Below are 24,238 nucleotides of genomic sequence, written 5' to 3' on the forward strand. Positions count from 1 at the left end.
GAAGAACTGTGGCGTTGAATTTCACTAGACTCAGCTGGCGTCTAATGCTGAAATTAACTCAGAGGCTGCGTCCCAAATGGCACCATATTCCCTGTATAGTACACTACTTTTGACCAGAGCCTTATGGTTAAAAGTAGTGCACTACATAGAGAATAGGGTGCCATTTGGGACATATCCATAGTCCAACTCCTTATGTCCACCCAGCCAATTAGAAGGCAAGATGAAGCCATACTAATAAGCATAATTCAGCGAGAGAGAGAGAGAGAGAGAGAGAGAGAGAGAGAGAGAGAGAGAGAGAGAGAGAGAGAGAGAGAGAGAGAGAGAGAGAGAGAGAGAGAGAGAGAGAGAGAGAGAGAGAGAGAGAGAGAGAGAGAGAGAGAGAGAGAGAGAGAGAATACACAAGGAAATGAATCTGCCATCTTAGATTATGTCTGTTATGACATACTCATTCAATATTTAATATTCTCCCTCCCCCTCCTCACCTAACGAGCTGGGTCACTAGCTGGCAGTCTGTTCTGGCTGGATGACGTGGTACAGCTTGGCTGGGTTGTCCTGGTTCTGGTTGTCGCAGTGCTGCACATCACTCCTGGAAACAGCAACAGCAGAGTGGACACTCAGAGACACGCTATGCAACACCAGGCAGGGCAGGGCAAGCGGGAGGCAGTCAGGAAGCACAGCATAGCAGTTAAGGGAAGGGAGGCAGTCAGGAAGATAGGCTGCAGCAGCACAGCATAGCAGTGAAGGGAAGGGAGGCAGTCAGGAAGGTAGGCTGCAGCAGTACAGCATAGCAGTTAAGGGAAGGGAGGCAGTGAGGCACAAGGCAACAAGTGTAGGAGTGTGTGTCAGGCATAAGGCATACAATTTAAATAATCTTTAATGAGATGTAATAAAGCTTTGAAAGTTATTGTCTGCGTTCCAGGTAGGCTACATTATAGTCTTTGAGCATCTACAAAAAGACTAGCTATATAAATCTAATCAATTATTATTCATTGATGTGTCGTTCCACCAATTAGGTGCCTTTTGAGTAGGTTAACTTGGTGGGGAAAAAACATGATTTTAACAATCTGTCACAGAGAGCACGTTCTTAATAAAAAACATGTTTTCCCATCTCAAGAGGTTAGTTATCCCAAATTACAAAATTACATATTGATTTCCTTACCCTGTAATCAGTCTACGGACAAGGTATGACAGCAATCCACGCTTTGGTTTAGTTTCCCTGGCATTGTTTCCACATGCTAAAATGTTAGCATTTATGGCACAAATCCCATTCAAGTCATAGGACCGATCTGAGCATTCTTTTGCGCATCATGTTCAAATCATCCGTAAATGACTATGTTGAGCTTCACAATACATTTTAGATACTTTTGGATGATTTGGACATGATGCGCAAAAAATGCTAATATGGATAAATGTTGGTATTAAGTGGGTTAAAGTCTTACTAGAAGTCACAGAGGATGCACATGTCAAAATGCTGAATTTTTGCACTTTAGCAAGTCTTTATTTATGGAATTGTCCATGTAGTCTATATTAAAAGGCACTTAATTTAATATAACAGGCTTTTAGAATTCAATATTTGTCCACAATCTTTACTTAAAATATCAAAGGGACACAAAAGCACTAATTTTGTGGAACAACCCTGTTATCAAGCATGCCACACAGTAGCATGGTATAGTACAGGCCTGCAGGGGGATCCAATACATAACGGCAGCCAGGTCTGTGACGGTGGTGGGCAGTCTTACCTGTTGTCATTGATATCTGTAGTGTTCCCTGTGGATGGATGAAGCAGGTGTCAGGGGTGAGGATGCAGTCAGACCAGTGTATAGTGAACAGTGAGGAGAGCAGACCATAGAAATAGAATTACACTAATTAAATCTACTGTATTTCTATGGAGCAGACCGAGTGAGGAGTGGGTCAAAGTGGGGAACATTGAACGCTGTTAACCTTACCGTTGACGCTGTCCACATCCACCGTATCTGTAGAGTTGACTGTAGGGTTCTTCAATGTAGTGCCCTTTTCTGAAGTGTTCTTCTCTGTAGGGTGCTTCACTGGGGAATTATCCACTGTGGAGGCATTGTCCACTGCTGGGTTTTCCACTGTAGTCTTCTGCACTGTAGAGTCCTTTACTGTGCCGTTGTCTACTGTGGTGGTGTTGGGTGGCTCAGCTGGCAGCCTACAGGACAGACAGAGGCCCATCAGTCATCTAGTCATATGAATGTACAGTATTTATAATAATAATAGTTTATTTATAAGCTCATACACAGAGAGCTCCGTTCCTACTCACGTCTTGGTCTGATGGAGGCTGGTCTCAGTGGAGTGGTGATTGTTGGTCTGGGTGGGGTTGGAGTTTGGTACTGTAGCTGGGGGAGCAGCAGGGTGGCTGCTGTGATGGCTAGCTGTCTGGCTGGGGGTCTGGAACATGGCGTTACTAAAATGGATGGAGTGCTGCTGTTCAGTAACGCGAACCCACGGGTTGGTGGGGGAGCAGAGCGGAAACTGGCCCGGACGGACCGGCTTGGCTGGGAAGAGAACATAGCAACGTTGGTATCAAAATCATCACTGTCATCATCATGGCTCTGCAGATTTTGCTATGAAGAGACAGAATTATTAGATCATTTGTTTTGGTACTGTCCATTTGTAGCTTGCTTTTGGTCACAGATCCAGGAATGGCTGAAGGATTGCAATATTTACCTGGAGCTAACCCTACAGATAGGTGATCTGAAAAGTCATAGTCAATCGATCAATAATATAATAATACTTTTAGAAAAACATTTTATCTTTAATTTACAATCCGTAGAAACTATAGAAAGGTTCAGAACCTTTGTGAAACATCACAGCACAGCTGTAAAATATATGGCAAATAGAAATCCAATATGGATGGTGTTAAGAGATAGGTGGGAGGGGTTGAGTGGAGGTGAAGGGTGGGACTAATAAAAACAAGATAACTAATGAAAAATATACTGTGTCTGTAAAATGTATATAGGTTCAGAACTTTAATGAAACAGCACAGCTAGAAATATATGGCAAATAGAAATCAAACTGGATGGTCTTCAGAAATAGATGGGAAGGGGTTGAAGATAGCAGAAGGACAGGAGTAAAAACAAACAAAAGATAACTATTGTAAAATAGATTGTGTCCGTAAAATGTATATACTATGTATAAGCTGGAAGAAGAAGCCTAAGTGTTGTTGTTCATTAGTTTACTCCAATTATGGGAGGGGAGGCAGGGTTAGTCAAAAATAAAAAAATAAAAAATACATTGTCATCATCATCATCATCACCATCATTGTGTGTGTGTTACCTATCTGAGGTGTGTGTGTTTGGGTGTGTGAGAGACCTGTGTGTTACCTACCTGAGTGGTGTGCATGCGTGGATGTTGATGCCCGTGCCTGTGTGTGTGTGTCCGTATTATTACCTATCTGGGCAGCATGTGGCCTGCGGAGGGGGTTCTTGGCCCTCATAACGTCTTTGATCCTCTCCACTTCCTGTTGATAGCGTCTTCGGTCCTTCATGGCCCCTTCCTTAGCCTCTTTCAGTGCACCCTCCAACGCCCGCACTCTCTCAGCCGTAGACCGAAGACGCTTCTCCAGCTTAGGAAGCTCACAACGCAGGTCTGCATTGTCACGTACCAACTGGAGAGAAAAGAGAGAGAAAAATAGCCTGAGGATAACAACGCACCTAATATTCACTATAGGAATATACACTATATATACAAAAGTATACGGACACCCTTCAAATTAGTGGATTTGGCTTTTTCAGCCACACCTGTTGCTGACAGGTGTATAAAATCAAGCACACAGCCATGCAACTCCATAGACCAGGGTTCTTCAATTCCGGTCCTGGAGGGCCGAAACACCTCTGTTTTTCATTCTCTCCTTCTAATCAGGGGCTAATTCAGACCTGGGACACCAGGTGAGTGCAATTAACTACGAGGTAGAAATAAAAAACAGAAGTGTTTCGGCCCTCCAGGACCGGAATTGAAGAACACTGCCATAGACAAATATTGGCAGTAGAATGGCCTTACTGAAGAGCTCAGTGACCTTCAATGTGGCACCATCATAGGATGTCACCTTTCCATCAAATCAGTTAGTAAAATGTCTGCCTTGCTAGAGCTGCCCTGGTCTACTGTAAGTGCTGTTATTGTGAAGTGGAAAAGTCTAGGAGCAACAACGGCTCAGCCGCGAAGTGAAAGGCCACACAAGCTCACAGAACGGGACCGCTGAGTGCTGTAGCACGTAGCACGTAAAAATCGCCTGTCCTCGGTTGCAACACTCACTACCGAGTTCCAAACTGCCTCTGGAAGCAACTTAAGCACAATAACTGTTTGTAGGGAGCTAAAATAGACTGTTTGTGCATTGTTACCTCTGGAATTGTGACATTTGTATTTAGCAAGTGTCTATTTAGTGTTAAACTCTCAGTGCCAATATGTATAGGGTATATCTTATGATAAATGTGTAAAATGCATGAACAGCAAACTAAGGGACTAAGTGAAACTAAGGGGACTGCGAGGGAAAGTTAGGTAGAGAGGAGGAGCAGGACGGCCTTTATGGTCCCTCATGCTTTTGTGTAATGTATCTAATCCTCTCTTCCCATTGTTTCTGTGCAGTCTTCAGATATCAGGAGGAGGCTGTCCTCTAAGATAGCTGGCCTGGCTGCAGCCTTAGCTGCAGGGATGCTGGCACTCAACTCCGGGAACACCACCCCCTGTTCTGTGGAGACAGGCTTCAGTGAGCAGTGTCTAGACACGCCCCACTACACTCCAGGCTCCTCCGTTTCCTCCCAGGGAGGAGGAACGCCCTACACTCTTCGCTCCGGGACTCCGTTCTCACAGGACTCGGCCTACGCTGTTGCCAGGTCAGTCTGTCATGTCACCACACATAAAGTTCCCTCTCAGGAAACAAAAGTTATTTTGTCACTGGTGAAATTTATGGGGTCTTTGGAAGATCATTAAAAAAAATTATAACATGAGGTAGTCATGAAAACCTGACCCTAGGCAAGTGATTAAGGTCTGGTTTCAATAACAGACTCTTTTGGCAAATTCTATAAGGGATAGACAATTGTTCCGGGATGGGTTCTCTTCAGACAGAACTCTCCCAACAAATCACGAGACAGACAATGTCAAAATGTCACAATTCAAAACCAAAATTTGCAGGCAAAACCTTTGCAATGGTTTTAGTGGAGGTAGTTGATGCAAACTCGACACTTGCGAAATGCACTAAGTAAAAATAACCTCTGGGATCTCTATCTTGCTAGCTACTATTTTGTATTTTATTCAAGCAGATAAGGCAGTGATGTAGTTCCTCTATGCCAAACTGATGTTCTATTACATACAGACGCTGTTAAGGGAGCATTTGAAAATTGTGGGAGGCTAGAGAGACTAGCATAACAGCTCAGTTAGAGTTGAGCAATTATCCAAATATATATTTTTCTATTCATTAGGTTCACAATATTCAATGTGTAAACTTGTATTTTTTGAAACCATCTTTCTACCATTGTGTTTCTGTCAGACATGTTGGATACAGCGCTGGGCCAGTGGCTACCCTCCCCAGGACATGTTGCCCTCCTCTCCCTGCTCCTCCTCTGCTGTCTCTTCCTTAGTCGGGGCATAGGCCTACAAAGCTCCCAGTTACCCAGAGGCCCCTCCTCAAGACCCCTATCACAGGGGTCGCCCCACAAACCCCCCTACTGCACCCTTCCGTCCTAACGAGCCCCCGCTCTACCTTACATATCCTAATGCTGGGGGGGCTGGACAGCTCATGGCACACCACCCTGGGATGCACCCCAGGCAGACAGGGACAGAGAGCGGGACAGGGATTCAGGAGGGCAGTATGGTGCAGGTGGGATCGTCTCTAGAAGGTAATCTTACCAGGAGGCCAACTCTTCCTCCATGTATTCACACCACTCGCACCACACAGAGCGAGAGAGAGGGTCTACAGACGGAACAGCCTGGGCTCCAGAGGCCACGGCAGACACTGTAACCACCACTCACACAACCACAGCAGCTACCACAGTCTGTGAATAATGTGAGGTAAAATTCAGTGTTATACGAGATGTGAATATCAGTGACAAAAATGTTTTGCCTTGGTATCGTGATACTTTGGCGTGGCATTGTTTTGTGGGTAAAATTTGGCATCGCGACAACCCTAATAAATAATGTCATTTTATATGGGTTTAGCTGCATTTCAGGTGAACCCCGAGTCCATTTTGACACATGTAAGATGTTTTCAATCATCTATTTCAGTGTTCATGCTTTAAATGACAGCACTTTCAATTTCACACCTATTTAGACAAGGCCATATTTTGACTATTTTGTTATTTTTGTATTACAAGCAATCTAACATCTTCCCAGTTACTTTTTTCGTATGTGGTTAGACAATGTTAGAAAAACAATAAACATTAAAAGGTGTTAACATTAAATAATCTGTTGTCATGATTCTTGAAAGTTAATGTGTTTAATGCATGCACAAAAAACATTATGCCTCAGTTATGACTCCAAATGCTCCGAGCTGGCTCTTCCTGTACATATCTCCTTGAAGCAAAAAAAAAAAAGAGGCTTTTCTGGAGCAGTGAATGATACATGAATGAGCTCATGAGGATACAATGATAAGATCTCATCTATTTCTCATACTTCTCAAATGTAAGTCTCAATCAAAGCTTATTTGTCTCATGAAAGTCTCAATAATTCATTCTCTTCTTCATCTCCTCCTAAGGGGGCCTTAGGAAAAACAGTTCAGATAAACAATGCCTTCACAAAGTATCCGTTCCTCTTGACTTATTCCACATTTTGTTGTGTTACAGCCTGATTTCAAAATGTATACAATTTACCCGTCTACACGCAATACCACATAATGTGAAAACATGTTTTGAGAAATCTTTTCAAATGTATTGAAAATGAAATACAGCTATAGCTCATTTACATAAGTATTCACACCCCTGAGTCAATCCTTTTTTTTCTTATTTTCTTTTGAGTCAATACTTTGGCAGCGATTACAGCTGTGAGTCTTTTTGGGTAAGTCTCTAAGAGCTTTGCACACTTGGATTGTGCAACATTTGCCCATAATTTTTTTTTCAAAATTCTTCAAGTTCTGTCAAATTGGTTGTTGATCATTGCTACACAACCATTTTCAGGTCTTGCCATAGATTTTCAAATAGATTTAAGTTAAATCTGTAACTCGGCTGTCGTCTTGGTAATCAACTCCAGCATAGATTTTGCCAAGTGTTTTAGGTTATTGTCCTGCTGAAAGGTGAATTAATCTCCCAGTGTCTGGTGGAAAGCAGACTGAACCAGGTTTTCCTCTAGGATTTTGGCTGTGCTTAGCTCCATTCCATTTCTGTTTTTATCTTGAAAAACCCTCCAGTCCTTAACTATTACAAGCCATAACATGATGAAGCCACCACTAAGGTTGACAACATGGAGAGTGGTACTCAGTAAAGTGTTGTATTGGATTTGCCACAAACATAATTCAGGACAAAAAGTTAACTGCTTGCCACAGGTAGAAGGAATTGTCCGTAGAGCTCTGAGACAGGATTGTGTCAAGGCACAGATCAAAAATGTTCTGCAGCATTGAAGGTCCCCAAAAACATAGTTGCCTCCATCATTCTTAAATGGAAGAAGTTTGGAACCACCAAGACTCTTCCTAGAGCTGGCCGCCAGGCCAAACTGAGCAATCGGGGGAGAAGGGCCTTGGTCAGGGAGGTGACCAAGAACCCGATGGTCACACTGACAGAGCTCCAGAGTTCCTCTGTGGAGATGGGAGAACCTTCCAGAAGGACAACCATCTCTGCAGCACTCCACCAATCAGGCCTTTATGGTAGTAGCCAGATGGGAGCCACTCCTCAGTAAAAGGCACATGACAGCCCGCTTGGAGTTTGCCAAAAGGCACCTAAAGGACTGACCATCAGAAACTATGGCCTGAATGCCAAGTGTCACGTCTGGAGGAAACCTGGCACCATCCCTACGGTGAAGGATGGTGGTGGCAGCATCATGCTGTGGGGATGTGGCAGGGACTGGGAGACTAGTCAGGATTGAGGGAAAGATGAACGGAGCAAAGTACAGAGAGATCCTTGATGAAAACCTGCTCCAGAGCACTCAAGACCTTAGACTGGGGCAAAGGTTCACCTTCCAACAGGACAATGACCCTAAGCACACAGCCAAGACAACGCAGGAGTGGCTTCGGGACAATTCTCTGAATGTCATTGAGTGGCCCAGCCAGAGCCCGGACTTCAACCCGATCTAACATCTCTGGATAGACCTGAAAATAGCTGTGCAGCGATGCTCTCCATCTAACCTGACAGAGCTTGAGAGGATCTGCAGAGAAGAATGGGAGAAACACCCCAAATACAGGTGTGCCAAGCTTGTAGCGTCATACGCAAGAAGTCTCGGGCTGTAATCGCTGCCAAAGGTGCTTCAACAAAGTACTGAGTAAAGGGTCTGAATACTTATGTAAATGTGATATTTCAAAAAAACTGTTTTTGCTTTGTCATTATGGGGTATTGTGTGTAGATTGATGAGGGAAAAAACTATTTAATCCATTTTAGAATAAGGCTGTAACGTAACACAATTTGGAAAAAGTCAAGGGGTCTGAACACTTTCCGAATGCACTGTATAATTGGGATCAATTTTTTTACCCTTAAAATGTTCAAGCTAACAAAGGGTATGCTTTTTGCAATTTTTTCTAACAAGGGATATGACATACCCCGCATACCCTTTCAATTCCAGCACAAGAACAAACAATAATGCATTGAATTTATGTAGTGTCTTTATGCGGTTGAAACTCATAGGTGAGTTGTTGTCTGTGGGAAATGCACACGTGTGTGTGTTTCCATGACAAACAATAATGGATTACATTGATGTCGCGCTTTCCCCGGATAGCAAATTTATGGGCGTTAACATCTTGGTGTTGAGGTAAAAAGTGTTATGATTGTTATATCTGAGTGTTGATTCTAGTGGCCTTAACACAAGCGGGATTGAAATTGATGCCACCTGCAGTGAATAAATGAAGTGTTATTTGAATCACAGTGGAATCAACACCGCGTGGTGTTGTTGTTACTCGACTGTGCTGAGTTAATTTCCGTTAATGCTCTGTGTGAAAAAGACATGGGAGGGGCCTCATTATCATATTTTTCAGCATGCTTTGCTGCAGGTCGATTTTTAGAATAGTTTGTTTTTATATGTTTCTGCATCCACATTGATTGATTTATTGATCATATATTATATAAAGATAAATAACTTAGAATTTTCTAAACTAATTCAATCTGTAAGTGGTTGGACTTATCGCACCTGTTACTGAGATGGTTGTTCCAGTTTAGATGGTTTAGGTAGTCTTGGTTCTTCACCACTGCATCACAGTGCTAGCTGTGCCACTAAAGATCCTGGTTCGAATCCAGGCTCTGTCGTAGCCGGCCGCGACTGGGAGACCCATGAGGCGGCGCACAATTGGCCCAGCGTCGTCCAGGGTAGGGGAGGGAATGGCCGGCAGGGATGTAGCTCAGTTGGTAGAGCATGGCATTTGCAACGCCAGGGTTGTGGGTTCGATTCCAGTATAAAAAATTTAAATGTATGCACTCACTAACTGTAAGTCGCTCTGGATAAGAGCGTCTGCTAAATGACTAAAATGTAAATGTCAATGTATAGTAGTCATTCTGAATGCAGATTGTGTGTGATTCATTTTTTGGAATATCATCACTCTGGCTGGATTCCAATAGCAAGCTTTATAATTGCATAATAATGGAGTAATTACATAAGTGGCATAAGGAACAGTCACTATTCCTCTTGTGTACAATAGTTACAAAAACTCTCAGCTCATTGCTATGCAATTCAAATGCAATTACCAAAGTATTATGTAAACATGCTAACAAAATGTCGCTTCAAAAATATTTACAGTTGTATTACACAGGCACAAGAATCAACTACAGCCAAGGTAGGTGGAAAATCATATTAGTTTGTATTCTGAGTAAACTATCCCTTTAAAGATGGTATAGTGTGAACACTTACCCTCATACTTACCCTGTGAACACTTATCCTAAGATGGACAAGGAGGTTCCAAGTTTTCTTTGCTAAGCATCTAACTTGCTGTTTGCAATGTTGGCAAATTGATTTTGAATTACTCTGCAGTATTTTCAGGTATCATAACATTTATCGCAGCTTTCAACCTTTTCAGTGGCATGTTATAGTCACCTGGGGCAATGGATATTCAGGAGAATGGACATTTACACAATATTCAGATAGAAATGTATTGTATAGAACCAATATGACTGTCAGATAGATTGGAATAGTATAGGAGATTGTGTGTGCTCTATTCATTCAATGTATATCTTCAACATGCAGTTCCAGATACAGCCCTGCCATTAGTTGAAGGCAGCCAATCCAATAGTTTCAGAAAATAAGTCACTTCCTGAGATCTGTTTTAAAATATTTATTTTAAGTAGTTGCTTTCTCAGATCTGTATTCAAATAGTTACAAAAAGTAGTTACTTTCTGAGATCTGCATTCAAATGGTTTTAAAAAGTAGTCATTTTGTGGTATCCTCCAGAAAAAGAAAAAAAAAATCCACAAAGCATAGTTAAAACTATAGTTATCCCAGGTCTGGTGTGTGTGCCAGTCAGCAGTTAAATCTACCAAATGTAACTGTGTGTGTGTGTGTGTATATGTATACGAAAGCATGTTCCTGTGTCTGTCCGTTGGTCCCAGTCTGTAGAGCCACCTGTATTACAGCAGTAGCAGCAGCAGTAGGTAACATTACGTTTCCTGCTGCTGTGTTTTCAGAGCGACTTCCATCTGGTTCTGCAGTACAGGGTGATTGATGTCGCTGGCTCTACTTGGTACCCAGAGGATAGCAATGACGAACAGCACAGCCAGGACAAATATAATTCCCTTCTACTTATTCTGCTCTACTTGAATTCCCTTCACTCTCTCACTGGTGCTCTAACACTAAGTCATAGGTGTACTTTTAGAAAAAAAGGTGCTTGCAGGCCTGATGCTGTCACGCCCTGACCTTGAGAGCCCTGTTATCTCTAGTTGGTTTGGTCAGGGTGTGAATTCTAGATTTTGTATTTCTATATTGGCCGGGTGTGGTTCCCAATCAGAGGCAGCTGTCGATCGTTGTCTCTGATTGGGGATCATACTTAGGCAGACATTTTGCCTACCTTAGTTGTGGGAGCTTGTTTCTGTTTTGGCTTGTGTAGTCTGTTGAACTTCACGTTTGTTTGTATTTTGATTCTGTATTCAGTTAATAAAGGAATATGTACGCATACCACGCTGCACCTTGGTCTGAACCGTCTATCAACGAGCATGACAGATGCTAAGTAGAACCATACAGGGTTCTTCGGTTTGTCCCCATTGGGGAACCCTTTTTGTTGCTGGGTAGAACCCCTTGTAGACTCTATGTAGAGTTCTTCAAAGAACCCCCTGTATATGGTTCTACCTAGAACCCTCTAGGAAGGGTTCTACCAAGAACCATTTTATCATCTAAAAGGTTCTCCCCAAACATTCTATGAAGGGTTCTACCGAGAACCCTTTTATCTTTGGAGGGTTCTACATAGAACAGGTAGACCCCACCAACATTATTAGCCTTTAAAATTAAATTATTTATGACAATACATTACATATTTACAGTACCAGTCAAAAGTTTGGACACACATACTCATTGAAGAGTTTTTCTTTATTTTTACTATTTTCTACATTGTAGAATAATAGTGAAGACATCACAACTATGAAATAACACATATGGAATCATGAAGTAACCAAAAAAGTGTTAAACAAATCAAAATATATGTCATATTTTAGATTCTTCAAAGTAGCCACCCTTTGCCTTGATGACAGCTTTGCACACAATTGGCATTATCTCAACCAAATTCATGAGGAATACTTTTCCAACAGTCTTGAAGGAGTTCCCAAATATGCTGAGCACTTGTTGGCTGATTTTCCTTCACTCTGCGGTCCAAATCATCCCAAACCATCTCAATTGGGTTGAGGTCTGGGGATTGTGGAGTCCAGGTCATCTGATGCAGCACTCCATCACGCTCCTTCTTGGTAAATAGCCCTTACACAGCCTGCAGGTGTGTTTTGGGTCATTGTCCTGTTGAAAAACAAATGATAGTCCCACTAAGCACAAACCAGATGGGATGGCGTATCGCTGCAGAATGCTGTGGTAGCCATGCTGGTTAAGTGTGACTTGAATTCTAAATAAATCACAGACATTGTCACCAGCAAAGCTACCCCCACACCATCACACCTCCTCCTCCATGCTTCACGGTGGGAACCACACGTGGAGATCATCCGTTCACCTACTCTGCGTCTCACAAAGACACGGCGGTTGGAACCAAAAATCTCAAATTTGGACTCATCAGACCAAAGGACAGATTTCCACTGGTCTAATGTCCATTGCTCATGTTTCTTGGCCCAAGCAAGTGTTTCTTGGCCCAAGCAATTCTCTTCTTCTTATTGGTGTCCTTTAGTAGTAGTTTCTTTGCAGCAATTCGACCATGAAGGCCTGATTCACGCGGTCTCCTCTGAACAGTTGATGTTGAGATGTGTCTGTTACTTGAACTATGTGAAGCATTTATCTGGGCTGCAATCTGAGATGCAGTTAACTCTAATGAACTTATCCTCTGCAGCAGAGGTAACTCTGGGTCTTCCTTTCCTGTGGCGGTCCTCATGAGAGCCAGTTTCATTATAGCGCTTGATGGTTTTTGCGACTGCACTTGAAGAAACTTTCAAAGAATCCTTCTTACCTCTTTTTTCCAAAAATGTTTCTTAGTATTTTAAAGGTTCTAGGTAGAACCCCTTGACTTCCAAAGAACCACTGTCTTCCAAAAAGGGTTCTTCTGATCAAAGCAGTTCTTGGTAGAACTTATCCCTCCGCAAAGAACCCGTTTGGAAAACTTTTTTCAAAGAGGAATAGAAATGGAATTTGGTAGGGCAGGGGCAGGAGTTTTTATGCAGGCTACAACTAGGGCCAGGACCTTTATTCAGAAAGAGTCTCAAAGGAGAACTGCTGATCTAGGATCTAAGATCAGGTCCCTGCTGTTCTTATAATCAAATTCATTATGATCTAAAAGGGAACCCAGGGGGCCTATGTATCGAGCATATCAGAATAAGACTGCTGATCTAGGATCAGGTCCACCTGTCCATATTATCTTATTCATTATAATCAGATTTTTTTATTAGAATGTTATTCATTATAATCAGATTTTATTATAATCTTATTCAGTTAATCACTATTTCAGCACTCCTACTCTGAGACTTTGTCAAGAGTCCAGGCCTCTCTGCTCCACACATTCAACACATTCATCCACCTACCTGTTTGTGAACTTTTGTAAGCTGGTCCAGGTTGTTCTCAAGAAAGGAAATCTTTTGCTTCTGGTGGCTAGATCCCCCGCTATCATCTGTCTCCATCTCTGAATGCTGCAGCGGGAAAAAACAGAGTGGGAGAGAGAGAGGGGGAGAGGGAGAGAGGGAGCAAGAGAGAGAGAGAGAAGAGATAAAGAGAGAGAGAATGAGATAATGATGTGGTTAAGATCACACTAGATATCATGAACTATTAAATCATTTAGATCAGTGGTCACCATCCGGTCGCGATCGATCCTAGGCATTCCTAGTCGATCACCAAACATTCCTGTAAAAAACCCAATGATGTAGTCAACATTGCGTTCCTATTTTTTTTAATTTGTTTTGAGCTGTTGGCGGTAGGTGCACTTGATTCAGCAGCCCTAGCGCCGGGAAGGCAAAGTGTTCCCATTTTGAACCATTTCACGTGTATGAAGATAGAACTCTGCCTACCCGGCAGGCCCAGAGAGCAAATCAAGTGCACCTATAGGCCTACCGCTGGCCAATCAGATAGCTCAGATCACTGTGTCTGCACAGTTTCCTCGAGCCATAGACTGTAAAAAGAAGCCATGAACGCACAGCAAAGTTGAGATTTCAAAACGTTTAAAACCATGAGTAGAGAGCGACTCAATGAATACAGCAAAGAGCTGCTGTTTTTATGAGTAAGTTCATGTTTAAGTCAAAATCAAAACTAATCTAATTTTATTGGTCACATACAAATGTTTAGCAGATGTTATTGCGGGTGTAGTGAAATGCTTGTGTTTCTAGCTTCAACAGTGCAGTAATATCTAACAAGTAATATCTAACAATTTCACAACAATACACACAATACACACAAATCTAAAGTAAAGGAATGGAATTAAGAATATATAAATATTTGGACGAGCAATGTTGGAGCGGCATAGACTAAGATACAGTAGAATAGTATAGAATACAGTATATATATATGAGATGAGTAAAGCAAAATATGTAAACATTATTAAAGTGACTAGTGTTCCATTATTAAGGTGGCCTGTGATTTCAAGTCTAGGTATATAGGGCAGCAGCCTCTAAGGTGCTAGTGATGGCTATTTAACAGTCTGATGGCCTTGAGATAGAAGCTGTTTTTCATTCTCTCGGTCCCAGCTTTGATGCACCTGTACTGACCTCGCCTTTTGGATGATAGCGGGGTGAACAGACAGTGGCCCAGGTGGTTGTTGTCCTTGATTATCTTTTTGGCCTTCCTGTGACATTGGATGCTGTAGGTGTCCTGGAGGTGCAGTTGCCATACCAGGCGGTGATACAGCCCGACAGGATGCTCTCAATTGTGCATCTGTAAAAGTTTGTGAGGGTTTTAGGTGCCAAGCCACATTTCTTCAGCCTCCTGAGGTTGAAGAGGTGCTGTTGCGCATTCTTCATCACACTGTCTGTGTGGGTGGACCATTTCAGTTTGTCAGTGATGTGTACACCAAGGAACTTGAAGCTTTCCACCTTCTCCACTGCGGTCCCATCGATGTGGATAGGTGGGTGTTCCCTCTGCTGTTTCCTGAAGTCCACGATCAGCTCCTTTGTTTTGTTGACGTTGAGAGAGAGGTTATTTTCCTGGCACCACAATCCCAGGGCCCTCACCTCCTCCCTGTAGGCTGACTCGTCATTGTTGGAAGTCAGGCCTACTACTGTTGTGTCATCTGCAAACTTGATGATTGAGTTGGAGGCATGCGTGGCCACGCAGTCATGGGTGAATAGGGAGTACAGCAGGGGGCTGAGCATGCATCCTTGTGGGGCCCCTGTGTTATGGATCATCAAAGTGGAGGTGTTGTTTCCTACCTTCACCACCTGGGGGCAGCCCGTCAGGAAGTCCAGGACCCAGTTGCACAGGGCGGGGTTCAGACCTAGGGCCCCGAGCTTAATGATGAGCTTGGAGGGTACCATGGTGTTGAATGCTGAGCTATAGTCAATGAACAGCATTCTTACATAGGTATTCCTCTTGTCCAGATGGGATAGGGCAATGTGCAGTGCGATGGCAATTGCATTGTCTGTGGATCTATTGGGGCGGTAAGCAAATCAAAGTGGGTCTAGAGTGTCAGGTAAGGTAGAGGTGATATGATCCTTGACTAGTCTCTCAAAGCACTTCATGATGACAGAAGTGAGTGCAACGGGGCGATAGTCATTTAGTTCAGTTACCTTTACTTTCTTGGGTACAGGAACCATGGTGGACATTTTGAAGCACGTGGGGAGAGCAGACTGGGAAAGGGAGAGATTGATATTGTCCATAAACACTCCAGCCAGCTGGTATGTGCATGCTCTGAGGACGAGGATAGGGATGCCGTCTGGGCCAGCAGCCTTGCGAGGGTTAACACGCTTAAATGTCTTACTCACGTCGGCCACGGAGAAGGAGAGCCCACAGTCCTTGGTAGCTGGCCGCGTCGGTGGCACTGTGTTATCCTCAAAGCGGGCGAAAAAGGTGTTTAGCTTATCTGGAAGCAAGACGTCGGTGTCTGTGACTTGGCTGGTTTTCCCTTTGTAGTCCGTGATTGTCTTTAGACCCTGCCACATACGTCTTGTGTCTGAGCCATTGAATTGTGACTCCACTTTGTCTCTGTACTGACGTTTTGCCTGTTTGATTGCCTTACAGAGGGAATAACTACACTGTTTGTATTCGGCCATATTCCCAGTCACCTTGCCATGGTTAAATGTGGTGGTTCACGCTTTCAGTTTTGGGCGAATGCTGCCATCTATCCACGGTTTCCTGATAAACTCAGTCACCGTATCCGTGTATTCGTCAATATTATTCTCAGAGACTACCCGGAACACATCCCAGTCCGCGTGATCAAAACAATCTTGAAGCATGGATTCCGATTGGTCAGACCAGCGTTGAATAGTCCGTAGCACAGGTACTTCCTTCTTGAGTTTCTGCCTATAGGAAGGGAGCAGCAAAATGGAGTCGTGATCAGATTTGCCGAAGGGAGGGCGGGGGAGGGCCTTGTAGGCATTTTGAAAAGTTGAGTAGCAGTGGTCCAATGTTTTCTCAGAGTGAGTGCTACAGTCAATGTGTTGGTAGAACTTCGGTAGCGTTTTCCTCAGATTAGCTTTGTTGAGATCCCCGGCTACAATAAATGCGGCCTCAGGATATATGATTTCCAGTTTGCATAGAGTCCAGTGTAGTTCTTTGAGGGCCGTTGTGGTATCGGCTTGATGGGGAATATACACGGCTGTGACTATAGCAGAAGATCATTCTATTGGGAGGTAATACGGTCGGCATTTGATTGTGAGGTATTCTAGGTCGGTTTTATAAGCCATAAAATGTGCTTTCTCCCTACTTCCACTGACGCCATAACAAGCGCTGCAGCTGCAATAAATGAGTATAGCAAAGTGTTCCGTAAGCTTGCGTTGTTACTATAAGTGGCTTGTGTCTTTTTTAATATCAAGGAATATTTCACTTTCTCTGGTCATAGGAGTAACAACATGAATTGGTGCATGAGGCAGAAATAATGTAGTGCGACTTGAGTTTCGCCATCAGATGGGTGTCACGATCGTCAAAAGGAGTGGACCAATGCGCAGCGTGGAATGCGAACATCTTTATTATTATTCACCACACGAACAAAAACAACAAAACGATACGTGAAGTCCTTGGGTACATACACAAACCAACACGGAACAAGATCCCACAATACACTGTGCCAAACAGGCTGCCTAAGTATGGTTCCCAATCAGAGACAACAAGCAACAGCTGATTCTCGTTGCCTCTAATTGAGAACCACCCCGGCCAACATAGATACACATGAACTAGATCCTAACATAGAAACACAAACACATAGAATCTACACACCCTGGCTCAACATATAAGAGTCCCAGAGCCAGGGCGTGACAGTATAAGAGTCCCAGAGCCCCCCCCCCCCCCCCCCCCCAAAGGCGCGGACTGCGACCGCGCCAAACATAAACCGAACAGGGGAGGGCCGGGTGGGCATTCCTCCTCGGAGGCGGATCCGGCTCTGGGCGTGACCACCACCCTCCAATAACCCCCCCGTAGTGCCCCCGGTCTGGTCTGGCCCCGCTGGCTGGAGCTGGACTGGACACCGGTGGAGCAGATTGCCCAGGCTCCGGCGTGGAGCAGCTGACCGGCACCTGACCAGGCACCGGTGAACCGGGCACGGGCTGTGCCGGACTGAGGACACGCACCCCAGGCCTGGTGCGGGAAGCAGGAATGGGCCGGACCGGACTGACGACGCGCACCCCTGGCTTGGTGAGGGGAGCAGGAACGGGCCGGACCGGGCTGACGACGCGCACCATTGGCTTGGTGCGGGGAGCAGGGACGGGCCGAACCGGGCTGACGAAGCGCACCATAGGCTTGGTGCGGGGAGCAGGAAGGGGCCGGACCGGGCTGATGATGCGCACAACAGGCTTGGTGCGGGGAGCAGAAATGGGCCGGACCGGGCTGACGATGTGCACCATAGGCTTGGTGCAGGGAGCAGGAACAGGCCGGGCCGGGCTGGCGACGCGCACCATTGGCTTGGTGCGAGGGGCAGGAACAGGCCGGGCCGGGCTGGCGACGCGCACCATTGGCTTGGTGCGAGGGGCAGGATCAGGCCGGGCCGGGCTGGCGACGCGCACCATTGGCTTGGTGCGAGGGGCAGGAACAGGCCGGGTCGGGCTGGTGACGCGCACCATAGGCTTGGTGCGAGGGGCAGGAACAGGCCGGACTGGGCTGGCGACGCGCATCACAGGCTTGGTGCGAGGGGCAGGATCAGGCCGGGCCGGGCTGGCGACGCGCACCATTGGCTTGGTGCGAGGGGCAGGAACAGGCCGGGTCGGGCTGGTGACGCGCACCATAGGCTTGGTGCGAGGGGCAGGAACAGGCCGGACTGGGCTGGCGACGCGCATCACAGGCTTGGTGCGAGAGACAGGAACAGGCCGGACCGCACTGGGAACACACACCACTGGCCTTATACGGGGATCAGGAACGGGCCGGACCGGACTGGCAACACACTTCAGTACCTCTCGCCGTGCCTCTACACTTTCCCTCCCTCTAATCACCAATGGCTCCCGTAACCCGGTGGCCTTCTCTCCTCGTCCACAAACTCGCCCCTTATCTGCCTCCAGCAGCCCCGTCGTCCATGCCATGTGCCCCCCTCCCTAAAAATGTCTTGGGGTTGCCTCTCGCCTGTCCGACGACGACACTGTTGGCGCTGTACCTCCTCTCTCGCCAAGGCTTTAACCTTTGCCCATGGTCCTCTGCCCTCGAACATGTCCTCCCAGGACCACCATTGGCCCACCTGGGCCATCGCCAACTTCTCCATCTCCTTACCCGGCGTTAGCTCCGAAACACGCTGCTTGGTCCAGTATTGGTCACGATCGTCAAAAGGAGTGGACCAATGCGCAGCGTGGAATGCGAACATCTTTTATTATTATTCACCACACGAACAAAAACAACAAAACGATACGTGAAGTCCTTGGGTACATACACAAACCAACACGGAACAAGATCCCACAATACACTGTGCCAAACAGGCTGCCTAAGTATGGTTCCCAATCAGAGACAACAAGCAACAGCTGGTTCTCGTTGCCTCTGATTGAGAACCACCCCGGCCAACATAGATACACATGAACTAGATCCTAACATAGAAACACAAACACATAGAATCTACACACCCTGGCTCAACATATAAGAGTCCCAGAGCCAGGGCGTGACAATGGGAGACGGTGAGTCGGGTGTGAGGCAGCCTCATATTGCATAGGCTGAAATAAAAGATCCCTGAAAATGATACACACAAAAAGCGTATTTCTCTAAAATGTCCTGCACAAATTTCTTTACATCCCTGTTAGTGAGCATTTCTCCTTTGCCAAGATAATCCATCCACCTCACAGGTGTGGCATATCAAGAAGCTGATTAAACAGCATGATCATTACACAGGTGCACATTGTGCTGGGGACAATAAAAGGCCACTCTATGAACACAATTGCATTTTATCGATGGCAATTTGAATGCACAGAGATACCGTGACAAGATCCTGAGGCCCATTGTCGTGCCATTCATCCGCCGCCATCACCTCCTGTTTCAGCATAATATTGCACAGCCCCATGTCGCAAGGGTCTGTACACAATTCCTGGAAGCTGAAAATGTCCCATTTATTCCATGGCCTGCATACTCACCAGACATGTCACCCCATTGAGCATGTTTGGGATGCTCTGGATCGACGTGTACAACAGTGTTTTCCAGTTCCCACCAATATCCAGCAACTTCACACAGCCATTGATGAAGAGTGGGACAACAATCCACAGGCCACAATCAACAGTTTGATCAACTCTATGCAAAGGAGATGTGTCGTGCCGCAGGAGGCAAATGGTGGTCACACCAGATACTGACTGGTTTTCTGATCCACAACCCAACTTTTCTTTTTAAGTGTCTGTGACCAACATATGCATACCTGTATTCCCAGTCATGTGAAATCCATAGATTAGGGACTAATGAATTCATTTCAATTGACTGATTTTCTTATATGAACTGTAACTCATTAAAATCTTTGAAATTGTTGCATGTTGCATTTACAGTATATTTTTGTTCAGTATAATACAACAAATTATCTATTACCAGTGTGATCATATACAGTGCATTCAGAAACTATTCAGACCCTTTACTTTTTCCACATTTTGTTATGTTACAGCCTTATTTTAAAATCGATTTAATTGTTTTTTTCGCTCATCAATCTACACACAATAACCCATAATGACAACACAAATTTACACTACTGGTCAAAACTTTTAGAACACCTACTCATTCAAGGGTTTTTGTTTATTTTTTACTATTTTCTACATTGTAGAATAATAGTGTAGACATCAAAACTATGAAATCACACATATGGAATCATGTAGTAACCAAAAAAGTGTTAAACAAATCAAAATATATTTGAGATTTGAGATTCTTCAAATAGCCATTCTTTGCCTTGTTGACAGCTTTGCACAGTTTTGGCATTCTCTCAACCAGCTTCACCTGGAATGCTTTTCCAAAAGTCTTAAAGGAGTTCCGACATATTCTGAGCACTTGTTGGCTGCTTTTCCTTCACTCTGCTGTCCGACTCATCCCAAACCATCTCAATTGGGTTGAGGTCGGGGGATTGTGGAGGCCAGGTCATCTGATAAAGCACTCCATCACTCTCCTTCTTGGTAAAATAGCACTTACACAGCCTGGAGGTGTGATAGTCCCACTAAGCCCAAACCAGATGGGATGGCATATCGCTGCAGAATGCTGTGGTAGCCATGCTGGTTAAGTGTGCCTTGAATTCTAAATAGATCACTGACAGTATCACCAGCAAAGCATCCCCACACCATAACACCTCCTCCTCCATGCTTTACGGTGGGAAATACACATGCGGAGATCATCCCTTCACCCACACCACATCTCACAAAGTCACGGTGGTTGGAACCGGTCTAATGTCCATTGCTCGTGTTCCTTGGCCAAGCAAGTCTCTTCTTTTTATTGGTGTCCTTTAGTAGTGGTTTCTTTGCAGTAATTCGACCATGAAGGCCTGAACAGTTGATGTTAAGATGTGTCTGTTACTTGAACTCTGTGAAGCATTTATTTGGGCTGCAATTTCTGAGGCTGGTAACTCTAATGAACTTATCCTCTGCAGCAGAGGTAACTCTGGGTCTTCCATTCCCGTGGTGGTCTGTCACGCCCTGGCTCTGGGGACGCTTGTATGTTGAGCCAGGGTGTGAGTTTTCTTTGTTTGTTCTAGTTTTGTATTTCTATGTTGGCCAGGGTGGCTCCCAATCGGAGACGGCTGTAGCTCGTTGTCTCTGATTGGGAGCCATACTTAGGTAGCCGTTTGGCATTGTTTTATGTGGGATCTTGTTCCGTATGGTTTGTGTTGTAACCAAGGACTTCACGTTTCGTATCGTTTGTTGTTTTGTTCGTGTGGTGAATTAATAATAAAGTATGTTCACATTCCACGCTGCGCATTGGTCCTCTGTATCCGACGATCGTGACATGGTCCTTATGAAAGCCAGTTTCATCATAGCGCTTGATGGTTTTTGCGACTGCACATGAAGAAACTTTCAAAGTTCTTGAAATGTTCTGTATTGACTAACCTTCATGTCTTAAAGTAATGATGGACTGCCATTTCTCTTTGCTTATTTGAGCTGTTCTTGCCATAATATGGACTTGGTCTTTTACCAAATAGGGCTATCCAACATTAAAACTTTTTGGCAGGGCAATTCAAGCATAGCCAATATGCAGAAATAATGTATTGGGCCTATAGCTTACTGCACAAACCTCATTGCTACAGGACTGTTTATAATTGGTTAATGTTGCATAGGCTTATGTTGTTTAAGTCATGTTTAAAAACAAATCTGAGCGGTAGATCTCGGCTTGTATTTTTACTCAGAAAGTGATCTTGACTCAGAAAAGATTGGTGACCACTGATTTAGAAGTTATCTTCTTCAGTCCTCCTCCTCTCCCTCCTTCACTCCCTCTCTTTGTCTTCGTCCTTTACTCACTTACCCTTTTGACTCGAGTCGTGAGGTCTTGAACAAAAAGTTTCCGCAGGTTGTGGAGCGTCTGGAGTTCACGAGCCTGTGGAATAAAGCGAGTGAAAAAGACAGGAAGGGTGCGAGAGAGAGAGCGAGCAAAACAAGAGGTGGGCACAAAGTGTGGGCAAAGAGACAGAGGAGGTGCATTAGTGAATCGTGATCAAATTCTCCTACAGCGGATTCAGTTGAATGTCAGCGAGAGAGAAAGTGAGACAGAGAGAGGGAGAGAGGGAGAGCGGGAGTGAGGGAGGGAGGAAGATAGATACTCACCACAGTCTCCTCCAGTCCTTTAAGGTCCTGTTTAGACTGCTCGTGGCGCTCATGAAGAAATCTGGCAAAACGGGGAAAGAGCAAATACATACATACATCAATCACATTCAGTAACACATTAATAACCTAATTTTTTTCTGTGTTTATAGACAACATGTAATGTAGGCCGATGCATTATAAACACAAGTTTATGTTTTGGCTGCTACCACACAGTCTTTTTAGAGTGTGTTTAGCCCAGAGCATGTTTTGTTTGTTTACTTTGTGTGTGTGCGTGTGTGTGTGTGTGGCCCAGATTGTGTTCAGTCAGCTAAATGTTAAGGGTTCTTGGTGGTCAGTCAGAATGGTAAATAAACAAACAGCTGGCCTCAATTCGCTCCCTACCCCCCTGGCCCTAACCCTTCAATGTTGACTGATCTGTAAGGTGGAAGCAATGTGTTGGGAGCTCTGCAAACATCGAAGGGTTAAGAGTGTTTCACTTGAGAGGTGCAGAGTGAACCAACCGGCTGTGCCCGGCTTGCCTATGTCAAGTGAAAGGCCTTCTTGGACTAAGGCTGTGGGGTACACTCTTAGAAAAAAGGGTTATTTGCGTAGGGATAGGGTTCTACCAATAACCGTTTTCATCTGAAGAACCCTTTTCGTAAGACGAGGGTTCTTTGTAAGACAAATGGTTCAACCTTGAACTTTTTATCCTAAGTACCGTTTTTACAGTGTATTGTATGGTACACAGCAAATTGGCCAGTGTTAACTAGTGTTGATTCAGGAGTTGAATTAACTCTGTAAAGAGTTCAATTAACACTCAGTGGTGTAACCCCAGTATTGGTGTTAATAACCAGAGTTAAGTGTGATTGGTTATAGCTGCTGTCAGCCTACACTTTTAGAAAAAAAGGTTCCAAAAGGGTTATCTGCAGAGGAATAGGGTTCTACCAAGAACAATTTTGATTAGAAGAACCCTTTTTGGAAGACAAGGTTCTAACTAGAACCTTTAACATCCTAAGAACCGTTTTTGGAAGAAAGTTATTTGAAAGGCAAGAAGGGTTCTACATAGAACCATATATAATATTTCCCAGCATGCTCTATTGCAGGGAGATTTTCTGAATTGTTTGTTTTACTGTAATATCTGTGGTTTTGACTGGTTGATTAATATTATGCTACACAAAGATAAATAACATACAGTTTTCTAAACTCATCTAATCTGTTAGTTTTCTAAACTAATCCAATCTGTTAGCAATTGGATGTGTTGCACCTGTTACTGAGATGGTTGTTTCAGTTTAGATGATTAAGGTAGTGTCAGTATTTAATCTTCCCTACACTAGTAGTCAATCTGAATGCAGGTTGCTTGTGATGAACAATTCCACTTGTTGGCTATCCTAACTCTGTCTGGATTCCAATAGGAATTACACATCACTTTGCAAGCCAGCATAATGTGACTTGCAGGCCTGATGTGGCCTGTAAACCAGGAGAGTCCTAATACCACTGTGTAGGGTATAACTATACCCTCAAAGAAAGGCCTTATGATATATGTAATGTATTGTCATAAATAATTACATTTTAAAGGCAAATAAGGATGGTGGGTTCTACCCGTTCAAAGAGGGTTCTAGGAAGAAACCTCCAAAAATAAAAGGGTTCTCGATAGAAGAACGGTTGAAGGAAGAACTTTTAGATGATAAAATGGTTCTTGGTAGAACCCTTCATATAGGGTTCTAGGCAGAACCCTTCCTAGAGCGTTCTAGGTAGAACCATATACAGGGGGTTCTTTGAAGAACCTTACATATAGGGTTCTAGATAGAAGCCTCTACAAAGGTTTCTACCCAGCACCAAAAAGGGTTCCCCTATGGGGACTAACCGAAGAAACCTGTATGGTTCTACTTAACACCTTTTTTTCTAAGAGTGCACCTATGACTTAGTGTTAGCGCACCAATGAGAGAGTGTTGTGTCAGCCTATATGGAGGAGGTAAGTGAACTGGCATTGCTCCCTCAACGTCAGCAAAACAAAGGAGTTGATTGTTGACTTCAGGAAGCAGAGGAGGGAACATCCACTGCAGTGGAGAGTCTCAGCAGTTTTAAGGTCCTCGGTGTCCACGTCACCGAGGACTTGACAGGGAACAACAATACCACCACTTTTGTCAAGAGGGCGCAACAGC

General features: G+C 44.4%; 1 protein-coding gene across 1 annotated transcript in view; it reads right to left on the bottom strand.

The window, feature by feature from the left end:
- Positions 1 to 498: 498 nt before the first annotated feature.
- Positions 499 to 24,238, bottom strand: part of LOC311133166 (kinesin heavy chain-like) — a gene marked incomplete at both ends in the record, with an annotated part of 162,871 nt that continues 139,131 nt past the window's right edge. Inside the window, 8 exons of the mRNA XM_084166607.1 lie at positions 499 to 586; positions 1,740 to 1,767; positions 1,947 to 2,170; positions 2,282 to 2,516; positions 3,412 to 3,628; positions 13,296 to 13,400; positions 21,799 to 21,870; positions 22,098 to 22,158. Coding sequence (XP_084022733.1) covers positions 499 to 586; positions 1,740 to 1,767; positions 1,947 to 2,170; positions 2,282 to 2,516; positions 3,412 to 3,628; positions 13,296 to 13,400; positions 21,799 to 21,870; positions 22,098 to 22,158 — 1,030 coding nt within the window. The remainder of the gene's footprint in view (positions 587 to 1,739; positions 1,768 to 1,946; positions 2,171 to 2,281; positions 2,517 to 3,411; positions 3,629 to 13,295; positions 13,401 to 21,798; positions 21,871 to 22,097; positions 22,159 to 24,238) is intronic.

The sequence above is a fragment of the Coregonus lavaretus genome, assembly GCF_964263955.1.
Source record: "Coregonus lavaretus genome assembly, chromosome: 8".
NCBI classification, from domain to species: domain Eukaryota; kingdom Metazoa; phylum Chordata; class Actinopteri; order Salmoniformes; family Salmonidae; genus Coregonus; species Coregonus lavaretus.